Below are 24,878 nucleotides of genomic sequence, written 5' to 3'. Positions count from 1 at the left end.
GTTGTGACCAAAGCTTTTGTTTTTCTCTTTTGTATTGTTGTTTTTGTTTACTTCTATACTGTATTTTTTTTGTGAAAGTGTGAATTTTTCATAAGTTTCCATTGGCTTAACGTATAGTATATCATTCATCCAAAAACCCATAGAATTCAAGAGTCAAACATATTTTTTTCAGAATAGCATCATATTGTATCCTTTGGTTTTTGATAACTTGAAGTTTATCTTTTAAGGAACGGAACACAAGAGCAAATGATTGTTTGGGTATGATTAAGAATTCTATGGAAGAAGCTGTATCGCAGTGCTTGCAAGCAGCACAACATGAATTTCGTCCGCAGACACAGAAAATGCTCCTTCGGGTAAGATAAGAAGCTACTATTCTTGTTTGCTGTCACATCTAAAGTTAGAAATTGTACTACGGTAGTTCCATTTATCTCTCAAATATCTGAAGTGCCTCTTTGTTCCGACACGGCATACAAACCTTCGGCTCCTTTTACAATAGGAAGGTTACTAGCGGCAGCTGGATAGGTCGTAAGCTTTCGAACAAGGGGTTCGGTAGTTAACTGCTTGTCCGACAGGCGCAGCGCGCGCAGCTGACGGAGGTAAACAAATCACTTTTGCTTTCGGCCTCACGGTGGATGGACGTGTGTGGTTTCGCTCTCTGCCCGCTGCTCGTCGTTTTTGCTTTCTGTTTTGTTTGTAATTGTGTATGAAAGATTGTAAGTACCAAAGTTTCTCTCTTTTCATATTAATTACGCTGATCATTAATGATGGATTCTCCGCGCCTCGCTACCCAAGGAGACTTGCCCGGGTACCGAAGGGCGCAAATGTGGAAATTCAGATCTTTTCCCGAGATAGACCCTCATGTTTTGTGTGCTCGGTGCCAGGGGCGCGAATGCACCCGGGCCGAGCCCTGTGATGTTTGTATGAACTGGTCGGAAGGCGCAGTGACAGTTGTATGAGGGCAGGACGAAGCGAAGGCCTGCAAAGGAGTCGTCGGAAAGCTCTCCCGCGACTCCTTTGGTGACGGACACTTCGTCTTCTTTCCTGCCGCCCGCTCAACTTCCTCGTATCGCGCCTTCCCCTTCGGGGGGGGTGTCTAGGTCCTTCTCCTCTCCCGATTGTATGTCGGAGTGTGGAGGAGGGCGCTACGATACCCCGACGTAGAGTTGTACTCTGGGTCCTCTATCCGCTCGTCTTCGCGCGAGCGGGTAGAGGATCCTCCTAATCACCCGACTTTTGCCTCCTCAGGTGCGGTTGCCGTGAAGGATGACCTTGGACAGGTGTGGGGCTCGTTGGACTGCAGGGCGTGCCGAGTGTCCAGGGGATGCTCTATCATCTCGCTGGCTCCGTGGCGGTTACGCACGCGACGGTAACAACCACCACACGACCCTGACAACACCTGGCTACGCGTCACCTCCTCACCTGGTGTACACCCAGCACGCGTCTCTGTAACACCAACAACATCGGTGCAGGGCCAGTCGCCGTAACTCGGGGGAGTGTGATGCCGCCACCTGGGTTTTGCCGTGCTGCCGCGACCGGACTTCATGTGCCCGAAGAAGCTCGCCCCTGGACCTCCCACCGGTACCGATGACGTCTGTGCCGCTGGTTCGACCAGCTGTATCTGCCGTACCTGCCGTGACCACTGCTGCTGTTCCTGATCCTGTTCCTGCCGTGTCTGCTGCCGTTCCTGTGATGCCCGCACCTGCTGATGTCGTTCCCGTTCCTGGCGCCGCTGCTCCCGATGCTGGTCTGTTCGGACAGGTACGTCCGGGCCCTGTTGCTTCGGCAACAGCAGCCCCGGCTCCGTCCTGGATGACAGAACCTGACATCGGTCCTGAGGAGGTTGACGAAGAAGAAGAAGAAGAGGAAGGAAGGTGTCGTCGTCGTCTTCATAGTCTTCTGTCGTCGTCGGTCTTCATCGTCTTCTTCGTCGTCGTCGTCTGCCGCCTCTTCCCCTTCTTCTTCTAAGGCTCCCCGCCTAAGAAGAAGAAGGTCGCCTCCCCCCCCACCCCCCCCCCTAAGAAGTCTTCTTCGGGAGCTTCTAAGGGCCCGTCTCGCTCTGGTGAGACGGGGGGTTCTTCCGCTGGTCGCCCTGCTCCTTCGGGAGCAGGACCCGTCTCTTCTCCCGCAAGGAAGAAGACTACGGGGACCAGAGGGGTGCCGGCTAACACCGGCACTTCCTCACCTGCTGTCAGTGGTTCGGCCACAGCAGCAGGATCCGGCTCGCCGCTCGTTCGCGAGAGGTACCGAGTGTACGGTCGCCTACCAGCGACCGTGCAGCCAGGAACCAGACCCCTGAGTCCGCTCAGCGTCAGGTTCACGGCACGGAGCGGAAGACTGGTGACAGCCGCTCACGCGACTCTCACCAGACCAGCTCTCGCTCTCGCGGCGAGCAGCTGGCTACCCGGCCCGGGCGGACGTGACGGTCCATGGACCGGCCACGGGCTGAGGCTGGGAAGAGGTCCCCCGTTCGCCCGGCACCAGCCACGGCTGGTACCAGCGACGTGACGCGCCGTGAGGATACGCACCGGTCTCACCGTGACAGTGGAGCTCGCCGGTCGCCTGACCGTCACTCTCACAGAGAGCGATCGGGTACGGCGACCAGCACCAGACTCCTCTGACACACGAGACCGGGGCCGCTGTTCTCGGTCCAGCCGTTTCTCCCAGCGAGACGGCTCGACTAGGCCTGCAGCTCGATCGCCACAACGCGGGTTGACGATCGCCTGCAGTCTTCCAAGCCCGCTGGTTCTGCCAGCGAGCCGAGGAGGGAGCGTCAGGTCTGTCCTCTCCCATACCTTCAACCTCCTCGGGTTACACCGGGAGGGGCGAGGTATTGAGGAGTGATCGTGAAGGGTGCGCCCTTCAGGATCCCGCCACGTCGTCGTACGTACCAGGCTCGGTTCTCGGACCAGCCAGGTCTTACGCACAGGTGGTTGGAGGAGACCGAGAGGGGGCTGTCGCTGCTCCTCTCCTTGAGGGAGGAGGGTCTCGGGAGGTACTCCTGTTCGAGGGACTGGACGGTCCGACTCCACAGGATGCTATCACGCCCGAGATCCAGAGAACTTTGCCGAGGTTATTGCGCTGATTCGTCAGCACAACGACCTCGGGGAAGGATCGCCGCTCCCACCATCCGAGCCCACGTCCCGGCTCGAGTCGTTCTGGGGCCCGAAGAGGGAACCCAGACCGACGGTGGGTTTGCCGCGGTCAGAGCTGGCTGACTCAGTGCTGGACCAAGTTGAATCGCTTGTCTCTGGACATGGACGCGGGTTCGCTGAAGTCGTTGGCAGGTTTCTAGCAAGCTACTTCCACCTCCTCTTGCTACGACAGCGGCGGTTTTACGTGCCATCTGAGGATCCGATGCCGCCCAAACAGGTGAACCCGGAGTTAGCGAGGCTGACTCCGGGTGTGTCTCTGCAACAGCTCCTGTCCGAGAACCTGTGGTTCTCGCAGCAAGAGGCACTAGGCCTGGAATCTACCGCCATGGCAGCTTTCCAGGCCGTCTCCTGGCTAGATCTGTGGTCCCTCACAGTATCTAAGGTCGCAGCCAACTCTGGGGGAATTTCTCCCGAAGATGACTCGGCCTTCAGGAGACTTTGCCAGTCTGGGGGAAGAGCCATCTCCTTCCTTGCCCACCAGACGGTGAACCTGTGGGCCAACCTGGTTCTCCGACGAAGGGACGCTGTCCTTACTCGGGTTTCCAGGGCGGCGGGCGTGAAGCGGCATGGGTCTTCGAAAACGGACCGCTACGGAGTTCCACGTCTCTCTTCCCACGAGAGATGGTGGACGCTGCGGTGGACAGACGGCGCACTGATGACAGTGACCGTCTGGTTCACCAGGCAGTCTCGAAGGCTTCTGGGCAGCCTCGGACTGCGGCCAAGTCTAAGAGCTCGCTAGCGCCTCCTCGGCTGCTAAGACGGTTGCTGCGTCGAAGCCCCGAGGAGTGACTCTGTCTTCTTCGACTTCTGGTAAGGGGGGCCGTAACCAGCCCTCCTCCCAGCCCTCCTCATCCCGTGGAGGCTCTGAAGAAGTCGAAGAAAGGGGGGAAACGCTAGGGACGGCGTTCCCCCTCACCTGCTGCCGGAAGTGGGGGGGTGCCTGGCCAGCCATTGGGCAACTTGGCAGCGCTACGGCGCCGAGACCTGGATAGTAGAATGTCCTTCGGGAGGGATATCTATTACCCTTCGAATCTCGGCCACCCCTCACCTCCAACCCGGTCCAACAGCAGTCGTACGTCCCCGCCGGGTCACCGAAGGACGTAGCACTCAGACAGGAGATCAAGACCATGCTGAGCAAGAGAGCTGTAGAGATCGTCACGGATCAGTCACCGGGCTTTTACAGTCGACTCTTCCTGGTGGAAAAGTCTACGGGAGGCTGGCGCCCGGTGATAGATCTCTCTCCCCTGAACCGGTGGTTTGTCGCCAGACCCGGTTCACGATGGAGACGGCACGCTCAGTGCTCGACTCCATCAGGTGAGAACGATTTCATGCTTTCAGTGGACTTGAAGGATGCGTATTTCCAAATACCCATTCATCAGTCCTCCAGAAAGTACCTCCGCTTCATCCTCGACGGGACGGTGTACAGTTCAGGGCACTGTGCTTCGGTCTCTCAACCGCCCCACAGGTGTTCACGCGAGTGTTCACTCTGGTGTCTGCTTGGGCCCATTCGCACGGGATACGTCTGATGAGGTATCTCGACGATTGGTTAGTCCTGGCGAGCCCCGCTCGCAGTTGCTACAGGACAGGGATCGACTGCTCGAGTTCTGTCGCGATCTGGGGATCGTGGTGAACTTCGAGAAGTCCGATCTCGAGCCCAAGCAGAGGATGAAGTACCTGGGTATGCTGATCGACACGGTAGCAGGGCGAGTCTTCCCCGCAGACTCGCGGATCAGCAGATTCAGAGAGGCAGCCAACCAGTTCCTGTCTCGGCAGGAAACAGGTAGCTCAGCGATGGCAAGTCGTGATCGGACACCTGTCGTCACTCGAGAAGTTAGTCCCTCACGGGCGTCTTCACCTGCGGTCTCTTCAGTGGAGACTAAAGGAGAGTTGGTCACAGGCGACGGATCCCCCAAGCTTTCCAGTGTCACTGACACAGGAGGTGAGGCAGGACCTAGCCTGGTGGCTCGACGACAGGAACCTCTTAAGAGGAGTGCCTCTGCGCACTCCCCCCCGGACATTGCAGCTGTTCTCAGACGCATCGACCGAGGGCATGGGGCGCACACCTGGAGGAGTTGCTGACTTCAGGAGTGTGGGACGAGAACGACAAGCACCTTCACATCAATGTACTGGAACTCAAGGCAGCGTTCCTCGCTCTCCAAGAGTTTCAGGACCGCTTGATGGGACACTCAGTGGTGTTGATGTGCGACAACACCACGGTGGTGGCTTACGTCAACAAACAGGGGGGCCTAGTGTCCCTCCCGTTGTACCAGTTGACTCGGCAGGTGCACGAGTGGGCTCAGGCACACTCAGTAGAGCTGTCGGCACGCTACATTCCAGGGAAGAGGAATGTAGTAGCAGACACGCTCAGCCGTCGGGATCAGGTGATAGGGACCGAATGGTCTCTACACCAGGACGTGGCGGAAAGGCTCTTCGACCTGTGGGGGCGACCAGTCGTGGATCTGTTCGCCACCCGGCACAACAGGAAGCTCCAGGTGTTCTTCTCGGCCGTGCCGGACCCATGGGCAGCTGCAGAGGACGCTCTTCAACACCCGTGGGACAACCTCTTCGCCTATGCCTTTCCCCCCCGTTCAGCCTGATTCGCAAGGTGATCAGTCGAGCGCTGGTCACCCCGAATCTCAGGATGATCCTGGTGGCTCCCAAATGGCCACAGGCCATTTGGTATCCGGACCTGCTGGCTCTTCTCGCAGGAGAACCGAGAGAGATTCCCCCTTGGCACAACCTTCTCGCCCAGCCACACGTCGAGCGGTACCACCGAGCAGTCCAGTCCCTACGTCTTCACGGCTGGCTGTTATCCACCATCTCTTGCGAACGAGAGGCTTTTCTCGTAGCGCAGCAACAGAGATGGCTGGGAACGTCCGTCAGTCCTCTGCAGCTGTGTACCAGGGGAAGTGGGCCGTCTTCTGTGGTTGGTGTCGTAGACGGGGTCTATCTCCTCTCAGAGCCACTCTTCAGCAGGTAGCGGATTTCCTCGTGTTTCTTCGCCGAGAGAAGCTCCTATCAGTCCCCACAGTGAAAGGATACAGAGCCGTCCTTGGCGCTCGTCCTGAAACTGAGGGGTTGGACATCTCGAACTCGTTCGAGATCTCCTTGCTGATGAGGAGCTTCGAGAGGTCTTGCCCACCCAGGGAACTCAGGCCCCCTGCTGGGACGTGACTCTCGTCCTTAGGAGTCTGACTCGAACACCGTTCGAGCCACTCCGAGAGTCGTCAGACAGGGATCTGACCCTCAAGACCCTCTTCTTGCTGGCCCTGGCATCGGCGAAGAGAGTAGGGGAACTTCATGGTCTTTCCTATGATGTACGCACTCCAGGGGATGGGGATCCGTGACGCTCGATTTCGTCCCGAACTTCGTTGCGAAGACTCAGAACCCTTCAGTCCCTGATGACAGGTTCGAGTCATTCACGATTCCCTCCCTATTGGACTTCACCGATAATGATGCGGATGAGATGCTGCTTTGTCCTGTGAGGGCGCTACGGCGCTATCTGAAGAGAACTCGTCACCTCAGGCCTTGAGTGTCGACGCCTCTTCGTTAGCACCGGGGTCACCAAGAAAGAAGTAATCCCCAAGAACACTCTTTCTTCTGGCTGCGTGAGGTCATCAGGAGGGCGTATGAGGCTGATGATAGTGACGACATCCGTACGTCCCGTCCGAGAGCTCACGAAGTCAGAAGTATTGGCCCCTCGTTGGCGTTTCGCAAGAACTTCTCCGTGGCGCAGGTCCTGAAGGCAGGGGTCTGGTCTAACCAGACTACCTTTACGTCCTCTACCTCGGATATTGCCCACAGGTCCTTGGACACCTTTTCCTTGGGACCCGTGGTGGCTGCTCAACAAGTTGTGTAGCTAACCCAGACCCTCGCAGGCTGAACAGCATCGAGTCCTGGTGTGACTGTGTGGATGGATGTGTGAGTGAGTGAGTGACTGGCTCTCTCTTCCCATCTCTTCCTTCCCCTCTACCTGCGGGCAGAGGGCCATGGTCGTCACTACGCTGGATGAGGACGAGATGCAGGTGAGCTATATGACAGAGCCCCATCCTGTCCCTTTCACTAGGGATAGGAGCAGAATATCCACCACTTCCTTCTGCAAGGGGGGGAAGTGGATGCCTACAAGAGTCAAACCCATGACTTTATATTTGCTCCTGTACAGGAACAAGTTCTTGCATTGCTGGTACTAAGAGATGCGCATGCCCCTCTCTTAGTACTCGTCCAGAGGTCTGACCATTGATCCTGCGGTGCACACCCCGATCAATCGGACAGAGGCTTGGATCCCTCCCTCGCTCTTACGACCAGGGAAGCTTCCAAGGTAGGGCGAACACCAGTCTGTTCACAAAAGACTCAGATTCCACCCACCAAGAAGTGAGTCTTCCTATTGTAAAAGGACCGAAGGTTTGTATGCCGTGTCGGAACAAATGACAATTTGTCCAAAATTGCATTTTTCCTAACTATACAAACCTGAGGTCCTTTTACACATAGCCCCACCTCATGCCACCCCTCACTCTGCAGTTTTTGCTTGGGCCAAAGCAAAAGTGATTTGTTTACCTCCCAGTCGCGCGCGCGCGCCTGTCGGACAAGCAGTTAACTACCGAACCCCTTGTTCGAAAGCTTACGACCTATCCAGCTGCCGCTAGTAACCTTCCTATTGTAAAAGGACCTCAGGTTTGTATAGTTAGGAAAAATGCAATTTTGGACAAATTGTCATTTTTAAGTGTTCTTAGTATGACTCTATTTAAATTTTAGCACCATTGGTCTTCTAACATTTTTGGCAATCAAGTACATATTTTTCAGAGAACTAAAATTCCAGATTCTGTTCTGTATGCTGTGCATGATTATTCATTTGAGTTAAGTTGAAGTGCAAGAGATATACATATGTATTTGTAAATTCAATTTCATTTATCATCATCATCATTACTTGTGCTTATTTTTGCCGGTTTTTAATCCTAAGTTTTTGGGCTTCAGAAATTCCAGTTTATACATGCATAAGTAAAATTCTTACTCATTTTTATTGCATTAAGAATGTAATTAGATACCTTAGTAAAAAGCTAAAATTGAATTTTCTGGGCTCAGCCGTGTCGCTCCGTGAAATGTGTCCTCTTTAGCACTATTTCTAGTAAAATATTGCTATGATACCAGAGAACTGCTAAATTGGACATGTCAGAAGTCTCTGACTCGCTCACCTAAATAAAAGGTGTCGGTATAGAAACTGGGGCGAGTGTTAAACACTACCACAGCAACCCCTCCAATTAGCCTTTTCCTCATCAAAGACCCTGAAAACGGGGAGCCGACCTATAGGTCACACCCAGCTACCCTGTTGAAGGGGACTGCGGCGACATTCTTATCGATAGCCTCCCAGCGTTGCACGCTTGTTTATAGCTATCTGTTCTTTTTATTGGTTTCTTTATTCTTTTTCGTTATGGATCGTCAATCTGCCTCTTCACCCAAGTTAAGTACTGGTTCGCCCTTTTTCTGTATTTAGGGAGTGATTTTGCCTTTCGTTTTGCCTTTATTTAGGATTTTGTTAGGCGTCTCCTCCCGTAGCGAGCGGTAGCGAGCCGCCATTACGTCGTTCCCTTGTTTTGTACCAATTTCGAGCGGGCTTCTTTCACGTACCTATATATTTATATTTATATACTTGTAACTTATAGTATTTCAGTATATATTTTATTATGTCTTGGGTGGCAGTTGCTTTGTCGATCTTGTTTGATCTACGTTTATTATTTTCATGATTTCCTGTTTTTCAAGGGGGTCGTCGTTCGTGCACGTTTCTTTGTTTCGTGCTTCGATGTTTATCTACCGTTCCCCCCTCCCCCCTTTTTATTTTAGTTTGGGTATTTCCATTCAAGAATTCCCCCTTTTTCTTTTCGTCAGCTTACCGTTTGTTTTCGTTTGTCGTAAGCAAGTAATTTTTCCTTGGTGCGCCACTCTCATCGAGTGGCCTCCATTGCATTTTATATTTTTCGCCCCTTATTTTCATTACCCCTGTTAAAGCATGTTTTTCCCTTAGCTTTAAGTAATTGATTTTATTTTGTCTATGTATATTTGGGTGTTCGGTCGGGCAGCTAGCCTTCATAGGCTTGCCTGCGTTTTCCTCGTGATTCTTTATTCGCGGGGATTCGCTGGTCACGTGATCGTCCCCCCTTCAGCCTCCCTCCCTCCCCCTCTCGTGGGAGGGCTCCCCGTAGTTGGGTGCCGCTCTCGTTGTTTGTCGCTGACGGCCGGTCCCACCAGCGGAGGGGGAGGGGGGGTGTAGTGGGTCTCCCAGGACCTTGGGCTGGGGAGTGTCGCTTCTTAGCCGACCGCCTCCGGAGTTGTTAGTCGCACTGCGTTTTCAGCCTCGGCTTCCGTGGATTGTTGCGCTCTGCTTCTTTCACTCCCGGAGCTTACATCCACCGCCTAAAACATTCCTCTCCGCATAAGGCGGGTTTAGATTCCGGCCTCTCCTGGAGTCATTGAGGGTTATGTTTACGGAAGTTACTCTTCCGTAGGCGGAGATAGTATATTTGTTATTTTAGTTTTTATTATTATCATTATTTTTATCTTTATTTTTATTTTTATTTTCTTTTTGCCACGGAACTTGCGAGTTCATGTGGCCGTCCCGGGTTACTCGTGTACCCCCCTCTCCGGGTCATACAGCTCCGGGTATACAACTCTAGGGTGTTTCTTTTTTTTTTTTCCTTACGCAGTCCCCGGGACGTTAACATATGAATATATATACCCTTTCTTTTCTTTATAGCCCGGAATGCCCCGGCACAAAAAAAAAAAAAAAAAAAGAAAAGAAATATATTCCATTATCCTATTAAGTGTGTGCAATTGTTTCTTATATATTATTGGACTTACAGGCCTCTCAGTGTCTGGTTGCCGGCTGTAGTGCTGCTCTGCAAGATCCGTGCGGCCATGACGTTTGTCGGGGCCACGCCCCCTGTGCAGTGCTGCTTCCTGATTCCGTGGTCTGGCATCATGAAAACTGTTTTGCCTGCTACGACTTGGTACATCAGCTAACCCTCTTCGGTAAGTTTACCGCACTGCTGGTTCTATGTTTTTATTGTTAAAAAAAAAAAAAAAAAAATATTGAAATGAGATAAAATAAATGATCAATTAAAATTTCTTTAAATTAAATTACATTGATTAATCAATAATTATAGAATAATGTTCAAGGAATTTACTTGGTATTGACACATTCCTTGCATTACAGGCTGAGCAGTCTATTAAGGATGCTGCACTCTCCGCCCTCAAGATCTGGGTTGGAGGGTTTGGACGGAACGTAGGGAAGGCTAAGCCGTATACTATTCTGTCCCGAGATATGGCGACTTTGCTCTTCCCAGCCGGAAAATCTGCCGGATACGTCGATCCAAAAGTAGCGGCACCGATTATCAAATCAATCCAAGACTCAGTTATTGAACAGCAAGAGGCGGAATTGCCGGACCTTGGACTAGAAGAAGTCTCACTTGAAGTGGTTGAGAATTTGCCCGTTACACTAGGCACGGGTACAGGTAACAGTGTTAATGAGGCTAGCTTAGTTAGTCACCGGGATCTTTCCTTGAGTGACTCTGATTCTTCCTCTCCTTCTACTTCCAATTCCTTCATGGGTTTCACAGGAGGTTGTGCCCCCTCCCAGGTTGCACTCCTTTTCTGTATTCCTAAACTAAAGAAAAAACCTGCGGGTAAAACTTGCTTAAAGGCAGATCAGAGACAATGCCAAGGCCTGGGCAGTCACCAGAGGTTCATACACATATTAAAACTAAAATAAAGTCGCTTTCCAACCTTCAATCCCAAGGTCTCAAGGAGGGAATTCTTCCTATTGCCCTACCAGTCCCATTCCATTAACTTCTAGGGACCGGATACCTCATAAGGTACTGCAAGAGGGACAGGATGATTCTCCTTCCGTTGACCAAGACCAGTTCAACACAAATATTCTAAATCAGGTCAGTAGCCTTGGTAGCTTACTCAGCTCAGTTGCAGCAAGGTTTGAAGAAGTGTTTAGCAGGTTAGGTGCTCAGGACTCCCTGATTGCAGGTCTCAGACAGGAGTCGGCAGTTTCGGCCCCTTCTAGTAGCTTGATGCAAGCTCAGAGCATGCCTGACGGGTCCACGCTCCCTCCTTTCCACCCCGGTAATCCCTGGAGGGTGGGCTAACTTCGCTCCGTTTGTCAATGGGATGTTGACTATAGAAGGTTGCGGCACACGTAGGCTCGAGGATTTCGAGTTTTTCCCTGAAGGTTTACAGCCTCCATTTATAGGCTATGTTAGGCTTACGGAGGCAGCTCTGGTTAGAGAGGATAAGGTCCCCAAGGAGACTGTTATCCTTTCTAGAGATCAGGCTCAGCAAACATGGATACGGAGCCTAGAAGAGTGGGACTGCTCAAATACTAGAGTAACAGCTTTTAAAAGTCCTTTCACCATGTTTACAACTGATGTCGGGAACCCCTTACCTTTTACATCAAAGGTAGCAGAACTTACACTCCAGGCAGTGACTCGGGAAGAGCCCATGCCCCAGCTTAGGGAGACAGATCCCACATCTTTACTACTCCCAGGTAGGGAGGATTTGTGGGAGGATTTGCCAGCTACGTTCTCGGTAGGCAAGCTGAAGCCAGATTGTGCAATCACCATTGTTTAGTGAACGCCTTCCTAGGCTGTCAGACGCATTGATCCAAGCCGAATTTGACGCTTAAGACACGTCTCGCAAGGTCTCTTAACTCCCTAGTGATGACAGAGACGGCGGCTCGGAGTACGCTCAGGAGCTGCTGTTTAAGGTCATTGCGAAGTCGTTACTTTTAAGCATGCAATGTGACTTGTACGACTTTGCGATTGCTAGGAGAAATTGCAGGAAGCATGTTCTATCTGAGGCTACGATCAGGCACGAACCCAACAAGCTTCTAGCTTCCTCAATCTGGGGTGCAGATCTCTTCCCAGCTTCAGCAGTAACCGAGGTTCAGAGCGAGGCATCACGTCTTAACCAAAGCATCAGGTTGCGTTGGGGAATCCCTTTCAAAAGGAAATCAGAGTCTTCTTCCTCCAGTTTTAGGGCTAGGAAGAGGCAAAGGAAGTTCCAACCTTTCCAAGTCCCGCAACAGCATCCTGTGCTACAAGCTGTTCCAATTCAACAGGTATCCCAGCCTTCGACTTCTAAGGCTCAGCCTCAGCAACAGCATCAATTTGTCTTCCTTTCGCCGCCGTCTAACCAACAGGTCTCCTCACAGTATTCAGTGTCGCCCGCTTTTAACCCGGTCTATGAGTCGGGCATTTCACCCCTTTACCAGAGTTGCTAGGGGTGGCAGGGCTAGAGGATCCTTTCGCCAGCGCGGAGGAGCCAGAGCCCAAGGGCGAGCTAGAGGTGCAAGGTCAGGCAGAGGATCCCGGCCTTCATCATCTCAATGAAGTTTCTCAGGTAGGAGGCAGGCTGTACCTCTTTCGTCATCGTTGGGGGTTCAGCAGTTGGGCAAAAAGCATAGTATCCAGAGGCCTAGGCTGGAGTTGGATCAAAGGTCCTCCTCCACCCATCACCTTCTATCAGGAACCAACGCAGGAATTGATGGATTACTCCAATGACCTTCTCCAGAAGGGAGCAATCTCCAGGCCGAAGAACTTGAACTTGAAATTTCAGGTCCGTCTTATTCAGCGTCCCAAAGAAAGGACCGACAAAAGAAGGGTGATCTTAGACTTGTCCCGTCTAAACTTGTACATTCGTTGCGACAAGTTCAAAAATGCTGACCATCTCTCAGGTGCGGACCTTACTTCCCCGTGGGGGCCGTCACCACCTCTATAGATCCTACAGACGCCTACTATCATGTCCCCCCGATAAGCTCGGCACTTCCGACCATTCCTCGACTTCAAACTAGGGAAAGAAGCCTACTCCTTCAAAGTAATGCCCTTCGGGCTAAATATAGCACCAAGGGTTTTCACGAAACTGGCGGAGGCAGTGGTGCAGGAGCTAAGATCCCAGGGTATATTGGTGGTGGCGTACCTAGACGATTGGCTCATCTGGGAGATGGACAAAGGCAAATGTATGAAAGCCACGGACAAGGTCATGTCTTTCCTGGAATATTTAGGGTTCAAGATCAACAGGACCAAGTCCCGGTTGACTCCGGAGTCAAGTTCCAGTGGCTAGGGATTCATTGGGACTTGGATTCTCACACTCTTTCCATTCCAGCAGGAAAGAGAAAGGAGATTGCCAAGGCAACAAGACAATTCTTAAAGTGCAAAGAGACTTCGAGAAGGAATCAGGAGAGGATACCTAGGCGCTCCAGTTTGCCTCAGTCACGGACGTTCTGTTGAAAGCCAAGCTCAAGGACATCAATCGAGTTTGGCGTTCGAAGGCAAATGCCAAGTGTCGGGACAAGTTCGCCCGGATACCTCTGATTCTCAGAAAACGCCTGCGCCCATGGACAAAGGCCGCCAACCTAGCCAAGGAGTTACCGTTGCAGTTTCCTCCCCCGTCCCTAGTGGTGCATACGGACGCATCGCTGACAGGTTGGGGAGGTTATTCACAGCACGAGAAGGTTCAGGGAACTTGGTCACCTCACTTCCAAACACTTCACATCAACATTCTGGAAGCTATGGCAGTGTTTCTGACTTTAAAAAAGCTCCGTCCTCCAAAGAAGACTCATATCAGGTTGGTCCTCGACAGTGCAGTAGTAGTACACTGTATAAACAGAGGTGGTTCAAAGTCAAGTCATGTGAACCACGGGATGATAGCAATCTTTTCTCTAGCAGCCAAGAACACCTGGCATCCTGTCGGCTACTCACCTGGCAGGAGTCCACAATGTAGTGGCAGACGCCCTGTCTCGGTCGGTCCCTCTGGAATCAGAATGGTCACTGGACCAAGAATCCTTCAAGATGGTTTGCCAAAGAGTACCAGGTCTAGAAGTAGATCTGTTTGCCACAGAGGCAAACCACAAGCTGCCTTGTTACGTAGCCCCAATCTGGACCCTCTGGCATACGCTACGGACGCCCTGAGCATAGATTGGAACCAGTGGACGAAGATCTATGTATTCCCTCCCAGTGAACCTTCTCCGAAGGTGCTGCACAAGTTGAGATCCTTCGAAGGTCAGGTGGCTCTCATAGCCCCTCACTGGCCCAAGAGCAACTGGTTTCCCCTTCTCCCTGAACTAGGTCTTCGCCCTCACCCTCTCCCGGACTTGAGACTATCACAACAAGTTCAAACGAGGACTGTGTTCGATTCCTCAGGTCTTCACAAAACCCTAACTTTATGGATTTCATGAAGTTTGCAGGTAAGAGAGTAGGCGACATTGATCCACAGAACATGTTGTTCTTGGAGTCAGACAAGAGAGAGTCTACGCTTCGCCAGTATGACTCAGCAGTTAAGAAATTGTCTTCGTTCCTCAGAGAATCAAATATCAAAGTAATGACATTGAACGTGGCCATAACCTTCTTCAGGTCTGTTTGAACAAGGCTTGGCAGCTGCAACAATAACAACCACTAAGTCAGCTCTGAAAAAGATTTTTCTTCTCGGGTTTGGTATCAATCTAACCGAGTCTTATTTCACCTCTATCCCAAGGGCATGTGCACGTCTACGGCCCATCACAGACCGTCGTCAGTGTCATGGTTTCTTAATGATGTTCTTAGGTTAGCCTCGGAAACAGACAACTTCAAATGTGATTACCAAACCATTTTGCGTAAAACTCTGTTCTTATTGAGTCTAGCTTCAGGTGCCAGAATATCAGAGCTGTCATCTTTATCTAGAGATGAAGCGCATATTGAGTTCCTTTCCTCGGGGGACGTGTTGCTTTCGCCAAATAAGCAATTTCTAGCTAAGAATGAAGACCCCTTGATGAGGTGGCTCCATGGAAGATTGTCCCGCTTCCGCAGGATCCATCGTTATGTCCTGTTAAAATCTTAAGGGACTATTTATCTAGGACGTCTACCTATTCCGAAGGCCCCCTTTTCATTAGAAAAGATGGTGGTACACTATCTCTAAAAGGCATTAGGCAGCAGATTTTATATTTTATCAAGAAAGCCAGCCCAGGGTCATTCCCCAAGGTGCATGACATTCGGGCAATAGCAACTTCTGTTAACTTCTTCAAATATATGGACTTTGATGATCTGAAGAAGTATACTGGTTGGAAGTCACCCTTGGTTTTCAAAAAGCACTACCTTAAGTCTTTAGTGGATCTTAAATATCATGCAATAGCTGCAGGAAGGCCAGTGTCTCCTACTGCTACATCATTATAGTACCGTCCTTGTGTCATATGAATCTTTTCAATTATGCCAGCCTCATTAACATTTTACCTACCTCAGCAAATGCCTTAGCTATTAGAATAAGTGTATAATTGTGTATAGTTTACGTACATACAACAAATTATCTGTAATTATTTTATTATGTATGTGACTTGTTGCAAATGTTGCCCCATGTTTGGCTATACATATAGTATATTTTGTAAATAAATTGTATTTTTTCCAATTCTAAAATATTTTATTATTCCTTTGATTCATTAATATGATTTTTCCTTTCAGGATAGTAGGTATAGCTTGGTGTTTCTCTGGTACAATTTCACGGAACGACACGGCTGCCCAGCCCAGAAAAGGGATTTTGACGTAGGAAAAATCTATTTCTGGGCGAGGAAGCCGTGTCGCCCAGTGAAAATCCCCCCACTTTTTCCTTTTTTTCCCCCCCTTGCTGTGCACCAAGCTTCTTTGCTATCGATAAGTATGACGCCGCAGTCCCCTTCAACAGGGTAGCTGGGTGTGACCTATAGGTCGGCTCCCCGTTTTCAGGGTCTTTTGATGAGGAAAAGGCTAATTGGAGGGGTTGCTGTGGTAGTGTTTAACACTCGCCCCAGTTCTATACGACACCTTTTATTTAGGTGAGCGAGTCAGAGACTTCTGACATGTCCAATTTAGCAGTTCTCTGGTATCATAGCAATATTTTACTAGAAATAGTGCTAAAGAGGACACATTTCACCGGGCGACACGGCTTCCTCGCCCAGAAATAGATTTTTCCTACGTCAAAATCCCTTAATTATTATATTAAGTAATTGAATAAGGATATTGATATTTACAATTCTAAAGAGTGTAACAACCCTTTACTGTTTGGATCTGATAAAAGGTATACACACAAATTGAGCGTGAAGTCCAGACTTTTTTTTTTTCTTTTTTTTAGTTCCAGTATTCCACTGAGACTGAATGTCCAAGGAGTTTAACTGTCAATCATTTTTGCTTTTATTCATATAAAATAAGCCCTTTATGTGAAGGATATATTGATTTTTAGGTAATGCAATGCTTCTTGTGTGATTTCTTAAATTTGTAATTTTCTTTTGCAGGCATCAATGTTTGGCAAAAGTTTCATTCCAGAAATTAATCCTGAGCCGTGCAAGAAAGCTATATTTACTCTACGGGTTCTTAATGCTGTGAGAGATTACAGAGTAGGTAAGTGTATATTTAAAGAGTGAATTCCAGAATGTTTTTGTATTTCTGAAAATGCACAAAAGACACTTTTGCGCTTTCATCCATTTTGTTGAACTTGGTCACTAAAATATCCAAATGATTTAGAAGCAAATTTCTAAATAAATCTGAATGTATAACTATATCTTAACCAGCCCTCTGTTTCTTCCAATGGGCTCTCTGGAGAAAAGACAAGATAATAGTCACAGCCATATTCATACTTCAAAAATCAGAATTGAGGATGAAACTTCTTTGCAGGAAACCTACCAAAATGTAGTTGCTTTACACACCTACAAAGCAGGCTCATTGAAATAGCTACAGGCACACACACCATCATTCGCCTACATCATTCCTGGAATTCCAGTTTTAAACAAATTTAGCTTGATTAGAGTCTAACAATCAAAATATAAAATTTCATTTGTTGGTAATTGTAAGAAATACAAAGCAGTTTTTAACTGATGATATGGAATGAGTGTAAGATGATTTTGATAGTAAGCTGTGCTGTAAAATTCAAATTCTAGTACATATATTTACTCTTTTTAATGAGATTCTTATGTTTCCTGATAATAATGCTATGCAGTAATTTTTAGTTGTATCTTAAAATGTGTGTGACAATCTCCTTTATTATCCATATGATCTGTTGAAAAATATTAAATATTCCTAGATTTTCCTAAATTTTTAAATATGCAGTATGCAATACAGAAGCAGCTTCAGAAATTACAGTGCTTTATGTGCATAACTCAAAGTAATATTTTATTCACTTAGAATCAGTTTATCTGAATGATCTCCCAACTCTTTAATAAAGGCCTTGGACATAATTCCTTTCCTGTGTGAACAAAAATTGTCAGTACATATTAGAATAAATTTGGAAAGTGTATTATTTTATTTTGTGACATAAAGGAAAAAATGGAGCATATTGAATTTTGTGATGTGAAGATTGTAGACAACATTGGCTGTTTGTTTTTACATTGCATGTTCTTTTTCTTTTAGGGCTGCCTCTAACATGGAGCCAACTAGAACATCTGACTCTCCCAGTGCTCCTAGACAGACTTGTTTTCCGCAGACTCTTTCCCTTAGCTTTGCAAATAGCTGGTTTTTTAAAGCTACCGGAATCTGATGGTGCCTCACGAATCTTAGCTCACTGGGCTTGTTACAAGGTCTGTAAAATCTTCTACAGCATTGCCTTTTTCTTATTTAGATGGGAATATGTCAGAGCAAATATTGATATTGAGATACTTATCATTCTTGTCTTTTCAGGTTCTTCAACCATCTCAAAAGAGTGATGAACAAATTGCCAAAGAAATCAATAGTAAGTTAGGATATACCCCAGGCATATCATATACCGATATTGCCAATCGCGCTGACAGAGCTGGAAGAAAACAGTTGGCAGTAAAAGTATGTTTTCTTATTTTATATGTTTGGTTTAAATGCCTTGTGTCTGGGTGACATATACAGTGGACCCCCGCTAAATCGCGGTTCTGCAATCGTGGATTCAGTACTTCACTGTTTTTTCTGTAAAGCATATCCCCATATATATTCCAGGAAATTCACTGCTTCAAAGCAGTATTGACTAATTACTGTATTTTCATTTTATTTTCATGAATGAATACATTATTTATGCTAAAAGAATTAATTTACTAATTTACAAATAGTATTGATATTAATTTAGACAGCAAATATCAATCAAACATTATAAGTAAAATCCCTTAATATTAATTTATCATCATCCTAATACGTACTGTATAAAAAAAATTTCACCCCTCCATCTCTCTCTCTCCATGACAACACACTATTGGTTGAAGGAGTGGGAAGTAGCCAATGACAATAAAGCATGTAGCTTGATGCTTTGTATGTAGTACAGTGGTACCTCGAGATACGAAAGGCTCAACTTACGAAAAACTTGAGATACGAAAGCTGACAAAAAAAATTTTACTGCTCTACATACGAAAAGTTTTCAAGATACAAAAGGTTTCTGAAAGTCTGAGATTCGCCCGATAACAATTTTGAAACTCGCGCCGCGCGCCGCCATCTTAGTTCTAGTAGACTTGCCACCATCCTCCTGCTCTCCCATTGGTTCCTGATGCTAGCCAAGCCATGAGATCCTTCTCTCCTATTGGACAGCATCCCTCCCATCATGCATCTTACGTGGGTGGCGTGCCTTCGCTCGGCCACTTCGCACCCGAAGCTTTATCGTACGCATGCGGCATTCATTCGGTCCAACGATTTCGTTTAGAATCGTAAATTCGTTAGTGATTTCGTTGTGCTACTTTATTGTATTGTGAGAACCTAATTAGTATACGTACTACATACGTAACTTAATTACGTACATTACATATGGGTCCCAAGAAAGTTGCTGAAGTTCACAGAAAGAAGAGAATGTTTTCTATGGAGACAAAGATGGAGATAATAAAAAAGTATGAAGCTGGCTTGCGGTTGAGTGTGATCGCTAAGGAATACGGCCGAAATCCATCGACGATAAGCACCATCCTTAAGCAGAAGGAAGCCATCAAAGCAGCTACACCTTCCAAGGGCATGACTATTTTGTCCAACAAGAGGAGCCATGTGCATAATGAAATAGAAAGGCTGCTTCTTGTATGGATCGAGGACAAAGAAATCGATGGCGATACGATTACCAAGACGGCAATCTGCCAGAAGGCCAGCGCTATTTTCGGCGATTTGATTGCCCAAGCCGAAGACGACAGCGGAAAGGGGACATCAATGGCAACCCCAGAGTTCAAGGCTTCTTATGGGTGGTTTGAAAAATTCCGTAAACGGACTGGCATCTATTACATAAAGTATAAAAAAGTAAAAAGAAATGTAAAAATAAAAAAAAATAAAAAATAAATTTTATTTTAAGTTTTTTGTAAAGTTAAGTGTTACAGTTTTGTTAATGCGTTTTGTAAAGTTTAGTTTGTTTTTCTGACATTTTTTTATGTGTTTCGTAAAGTTAAGTGTACGTATCTGCCTTTTGTCCTCCTCCTCCTCTGCCGCCACTTTCGGAGATAGCCTCACTCGAAAGGTAAACTTCCACATTTTACATTACAGTAATAATATTTCTTGTACACTAATATACACTTTATTTTCAGGTTTTGCATTTTTATTATTAAGTTACGTATTGAATGGTCCAAATTGTTGTAGTATTTCATTGTTTATAGGTCAATTTACCTTTATTATGAAATTTACTGGGGTGTTTTTGGAGGGCTTGGAACGGATTAGCCATTTTACATGTAAAATGTGGTCCAAGATACGAAAACCTCATGATACGAAAGGCGCCTCGGAACGGATTAATTTTGTATCTCGAGGTATTACTGTACTGTCGACAGTGTATAAGTTGTATTTTTGTTCCCCCCCTTTCTCTCTCTCTCTCTCTCTCTCTCTCTCTCTCTCTCTCTCTCTCTCTCTCTCTCTCTCTCTCTCTCTCTCTCTCTCAGTGATATGAGAAAATTTTTATGCAAATGTAATATGTAGCTTTTTGTAGGATTAATAATTTATTTATTAAGTTTCAGATATTAATATTTATGCAAAAACAGCAAAATAATTCAATATTAAATGAAAATTCCTTAATATCGAGAGGTGAACCTCCCTCAAGCAGCATCGGAACTTTAAGCCAATCAGCAACTAGCAGCACTAAATTCTCCCCTGCGATGGCTGTTCTAATCCTTGCAACCAATAGCATGTCACAAGCCAATCTGCATTGAGGTAACATGTCCTTTATTTATACCCTGCTGTGTGATTCACTACTTCTAACCCTCCCAACCAATAACAGAGAGAGAAAAATGTTAGTGTGTAATACAGTATATACTATCTCTCACATTGACATTTTGTTGTTTACATTAGTATTAATATTTGAAAATTAGTAAGTCATGTATTTATCAAACATAACAAACATGCTTATTACATAATGCATAGAAATTCTCTCTTTATCTCAGTGAGAGAGAGAGAGAGAGAGAGAGAGAGAGAGAGAGAGAGAGAGAGAGAGAGAAGGGGCTCTATAGCTCTGCATGAGGTATACACCGCCATAGATCTGAGGACTTGCAAGGCTGAGAGGGACATGTTGCCAACAAAGCAGGAGCAGAAGCAGGAGAGAGGAAAAATAAATGCTAGTGACAGATACCAAAGCATCTTATTACAAGTTTTGTCATTGGCTACCTCCAACTCTTTCATCCAAAAGCAGTCATCATACGAAGAGAGAGAAGGGGTGGGTGTATTATTTGTGATGAATCTTACCTACTGTTAAAGTTAGCTATATCTTTGAGCTGATTAGGCGAGTCGACATTCAAGCAAAAAATCAAATGGCTGCCCGGATGACTGTCTAGCTTATCTGTTCGCCACCAGGTGTGTTTAGAATGTTTTAGCTCTTACCAGAATTCTCCTTGCCGCTATTGTGGTTAGGCGATTGTTGGTATTCTATAAAGTTTGGCTATTTTACATGTATTTAAAGCAAAGTATTGTAATTTCATTTTCCTAGGATATCTTCCACTGGAAGCAAAACCAATAACATCAGGCTATGTAGGAATGATTTTGGTGTAAGGAGGAGGTTGGAATTTGAAGTGGAGCACCATTCGGTTTATACCAGTTACAAGGGTACAGAGTGTGATCCTGGAACTAGATGTGAAGAATGTAGGGAATGGTTCTGAAAAATTTATGCCTGAATATGTCAGATATGGGAAGGAAGGGAATCTAAAAGATTGTGAAAGCAATTGGTTGGATCAGGACTTGTACCTGTCAGTTCTATCCTACTTTAGTGTCCATTCATCTGCAGCTATCCATACTCAGACTAGGCATTTTGGTAGTGCTAGTATTGACTTCCTTTGTAGCTCCACCTTCTGCTCCTCATTTGGTTCAGGAAGAGTGTATCGAGAGGTTGGAATATGATGTTGAACCTATTTTTAGTTGTAATACAAGTTCAACTGAGTTCGTGACGGGAATGTTCCAAATCCCTCCATAGTGTGTGCTCTTTTTCGTGTTTCCCTGTTAGAAGTAAGGTGTTGGTGCCCTCGTCTGTACGTAGCCCGAGCCTAGGACTGCCATGCGACAGTTGGTAATGTCCACCGCCAGGGAACCAGGTTGGTTCTCGGGGTGATGGGGTTCTGTGCCTTCCAATATCTACTTTGCCCTTTTCACGGTCTGAATCTTGTTTAAAGTGACTGCCTAAGGACCATTAAAGCGTTCGCATAAGGACCGTTTTGGTAAACATTAAACCTTTCTCCTTAGGCACATTCTGCCGTCATCACCACCTACTTTGAGGTTTTAGCATGCATAGGATTAATAATATATAATATAGGTATAGACATTAGACAATTTTATTGAGGTGATAATGTGTCTGTAGTGAGTTTTACACATTCTGATATTATGTCGACTCAGTCACCTGTTTATCCAATCTCTCTTGTTTTGGTTATTCTAAATTCTCATCTCCTAGCCTATTCCTCTTTCTGTGAAATGCTTGTGTTTGTTCTTTGCATGCTTTTTCTTCAGCCATCAGCAAATCCCTTACTACTGCCTTGATTAATGTTTCTCGTTGAAGTCTACACTGTCTATAGTATCTAAGGTTCTCTCCAAGTAAGATATTATTCTAGCTTCAGAGCTTTCTAATGACGTGTCGTATAGGAATGCTTTCAAGTATATACAATCACTTTCGGACAAGGCGGGAGAGTCGTAACTCCTCTCCCACTGCCTCCCAATCTTTCCCATTTTCATGTGCCTCGTTTTCATTCCCTCAGTTACTCATGCAGACCGTGTTGACTTGTGCAGACGTAGTTGACTTGTGCGGACTTGGCCATGTCCTGAGTTGCTTGAGACTGCTTTCCTTTCATCAAGTCGTGGTGAATGCGATACAGCACTTGGCTGCTGTCGCCAAGGGTTGCGAAGAAAGAGCAATCCTTTAACCTCTTTTGTTTACCTCCTGTCGGCAGCTGTCTCCTCCTATTGCCTGCTGGTGGAAGAAGAGTTTGAAATGGAGTTAGAGGAACTTGTTCGTCTGGTCGGTGTTTGTTGCAACATTACGCTTCGCTGTATCCTCATTTAATTGAGGAAAGAGGCTACATAGAGAATATGTCTTGCTTGTCTTAGCATATTTTGGCGCCCTCTAAATATTGGAGAAGAGAACCAACGCTTTCTCCTATTAGAGCGCATTTCATTACTTTTCTTGTGGTCGGACGTACAAATCTCCATTTAGGTCTGCCTTGGCAAGTCGTCTTGTTTCTTATAAATCGCGGAGAGCCAAAGACCGCCTCTTTCAATACCAACCCTTATTGGCGCTTTAATTGCCTTAAGTAGGAGGTTCGGTTTTTTTTCTCTTTCCTGTGGGGAAACAAACTCGGGACTGACAGACAAGGTGATGGAGTTTCAGTTTAGCTTGTTGAGTTGTTACCTTTTACTCAGTAGCTACGTTATTTCGTCTCTGTGTCAGCTTAGAGAAGTGGAGGCACTGACCCAGCGAGTTTGTGAAGCCAGCTTTTAAGGGTTTGGTGCCAGCGGGAGTTTAGTGAGGAAGAGAGTTTACTCATTTCTGATGCTGCAGGGTAATGTCCTCATGCTTATACTCACTGGGTTTGGAAGAAGTGAGAACACTATTGCTTCCTGACTGATTATGCAGCCCAGGTTAAGGAGATAAGGGAGTATCTATTGTTAGTCTTATTTTATACCTTTTGGGGGTAAGTGCAGACCTCAGGCTCTGGGATATGGACAGTTGCAACCTCCTGACATGCATGGAGAGACTTAGGACCAGTACTTTCTTTTTTGGTTATCCTCCACTGGTTTAATCTCCCTCTTATAGCTGTTACGGCCTCTGAGGGAGGTCCGCTTCAGGTTCGATATGAAATAAACAAAAAAAAATATTTCAACACCAACAGTTGAAACTGGGGATACAAATATAGAAAGAAACACTAACACAACAAAGGTTTATTTACAAGCTTACTAACAAAGGTTAATGCAGAATGGTATCTCCTATTTACATAAAAAAATAGAATCTTACACTGCATGTACTGGGGGAACAGCGAGGCAATTCAAATACTTGCTAGTCAATTTGGCAATTCGAAGGCTTTTCATCTAAATATTTCAACACCAACAGTTGAAACTGGGGATACAAATATAGAAAGAAACACTAACACAACAAAGGTTTATTTACAAGCTTACTAACAAAGGTTAATGCAGAATGGTATCTCCTATTTACATAAAAAAATAGAATCTTACACTGCATGTACTGGGGGAACAGCGAGGCAATTCAAAGACTTGCTAGTCAATTTGGCAATTCGAAGGCTTTTCATCTAATCCTTTGGGCCAGCCCTGTGAGAGCTGGAAGTCAGCTCAGTGGTCTGGTTAAACTATTTTTATAATAAATAATATAGATTTAACTTGGGTCCTGTGGTGGCTGCTCATCAAGTGGTATGGCTCACCTGGCTTCCTTACTGGGACTGGCTTGGTTAAACTATTTTTATAATAAATAATATAAATTTAACTTGGGGTCCTTTGGTGGCTGCTCATCAAGTTGTATGACTCACCTGGCTCCCCTACAGGGAGAGGTAGCATCTTGCCTAAGGTGTACGTTAGCAAAAAGAGAATGTGAGTGAGGGACTGGTCTCCTCCCTTTTCCTCTCTCGTAGAAGACAGGTAAGTGGCAAACCGTCACATGCTGGTTAGGTTTGTCATGCAGGTCAGCCTACATAACTGAGTACCCTGTCTATAATTGTGTAAATTATTAGATGCAAATCCTTCCCCTCTCTCTAGCAAAGGGAGAGTGGGGCTGACAGTAAAACAAACCTGTTGGTTTTACTAGCCTTTTATTGTCTCCAAGTTTAAGGTTCATCCAAGCCCTTTTTGAAATAATGACACAAACATTAATTCAAAAGGCCAAGATCATAGGCATGGGACTCCATCTTCAGCTCTTCAAGACCAGGAAGAGAGGCCCAGGTAAGCAGAGCTACCAGTCGGTTCAGAGATTTAACCAGAATCCACCCACCAAAGGTGAAAGTCTTATGTCAAGACCAAAAGTTTGTAATTTTAAAGTAATTTGTATTTTTTCTAAAATACAAACCTGGAGGCCTTTACATTAACCCCTTCGCCACCAGCCTGCTGCATTGCTGCAAATGCTTACATACCGCATGAGACCCCCTGTCAACCGCGAGTATCAATCATTACTTGCTCCCACTAAATTTTATGTTATTCATATTTTTCCTTTATATTCTTATGTGAAAACATTGTGTGTGCGGATATCAATGAATATTTTTTACCCCATTGTCAAAAAATTACAAAAAATATAGTAAGAATATCGGAAAAAATAGGAATATTTAGTGGAAAAAGTAATTGCAGAAGTAGGAAC

The 24,878-nt window shown here is 46.5% G+C and overlaps 1 protein-coding gene across 2 annotated transcripts in view; it reads left to right on the top strand.

The window, feature by feature from the left end:
• The window catches only part of LOC135215292 (vacuolar protein sorting-associated protein 16 homolog), a 252,663-nt gene that overhangs the window by 152,145 nt on the left and 75,640 nt on the right, over positions 1-24,878 (top strand). For both annotated transcript variants that reach the window (XM_064249839.1, XM_064249840.1), the window contains exons 9-12: positions 228-353; positions 16,441-16,546; positions 17,552-17,718; positions 17,819-17,956. In XM_064249839.1, coding sequence (XP_064105909.1) covers positions 228-353; positions 16,441-16,546; positions 17,552-17,718; positions 17,819-17,956 — 537 coding nt within the window. The remainder of the gene's footprint in view (positions 1-227; positions 354-16,440; positions 16,547-17,551; positions 17,719-17,818; positions 17,957-24,878) is intronic.

Source organism: Macrobrachium nipponense, chromosome 5 (genome assembly GCF_015104395.2).
Source record: "Macrobrachium nipponense isolate FS-2020 chromosome 5, ASM1510439v2, whole genome shotgun sequence".
NCBI lineage: Eukaryota > Metazoa > Arthropoda > Malacostraca > Decapoda > Palaemonidae > Macrobrachium > Macrobrachium nipponense.
The sequence above is the reverse complement of the archived record's forward strand: the minus strand, read 5'-3'. Positions and strand labels throughout refer to the sequence as shown.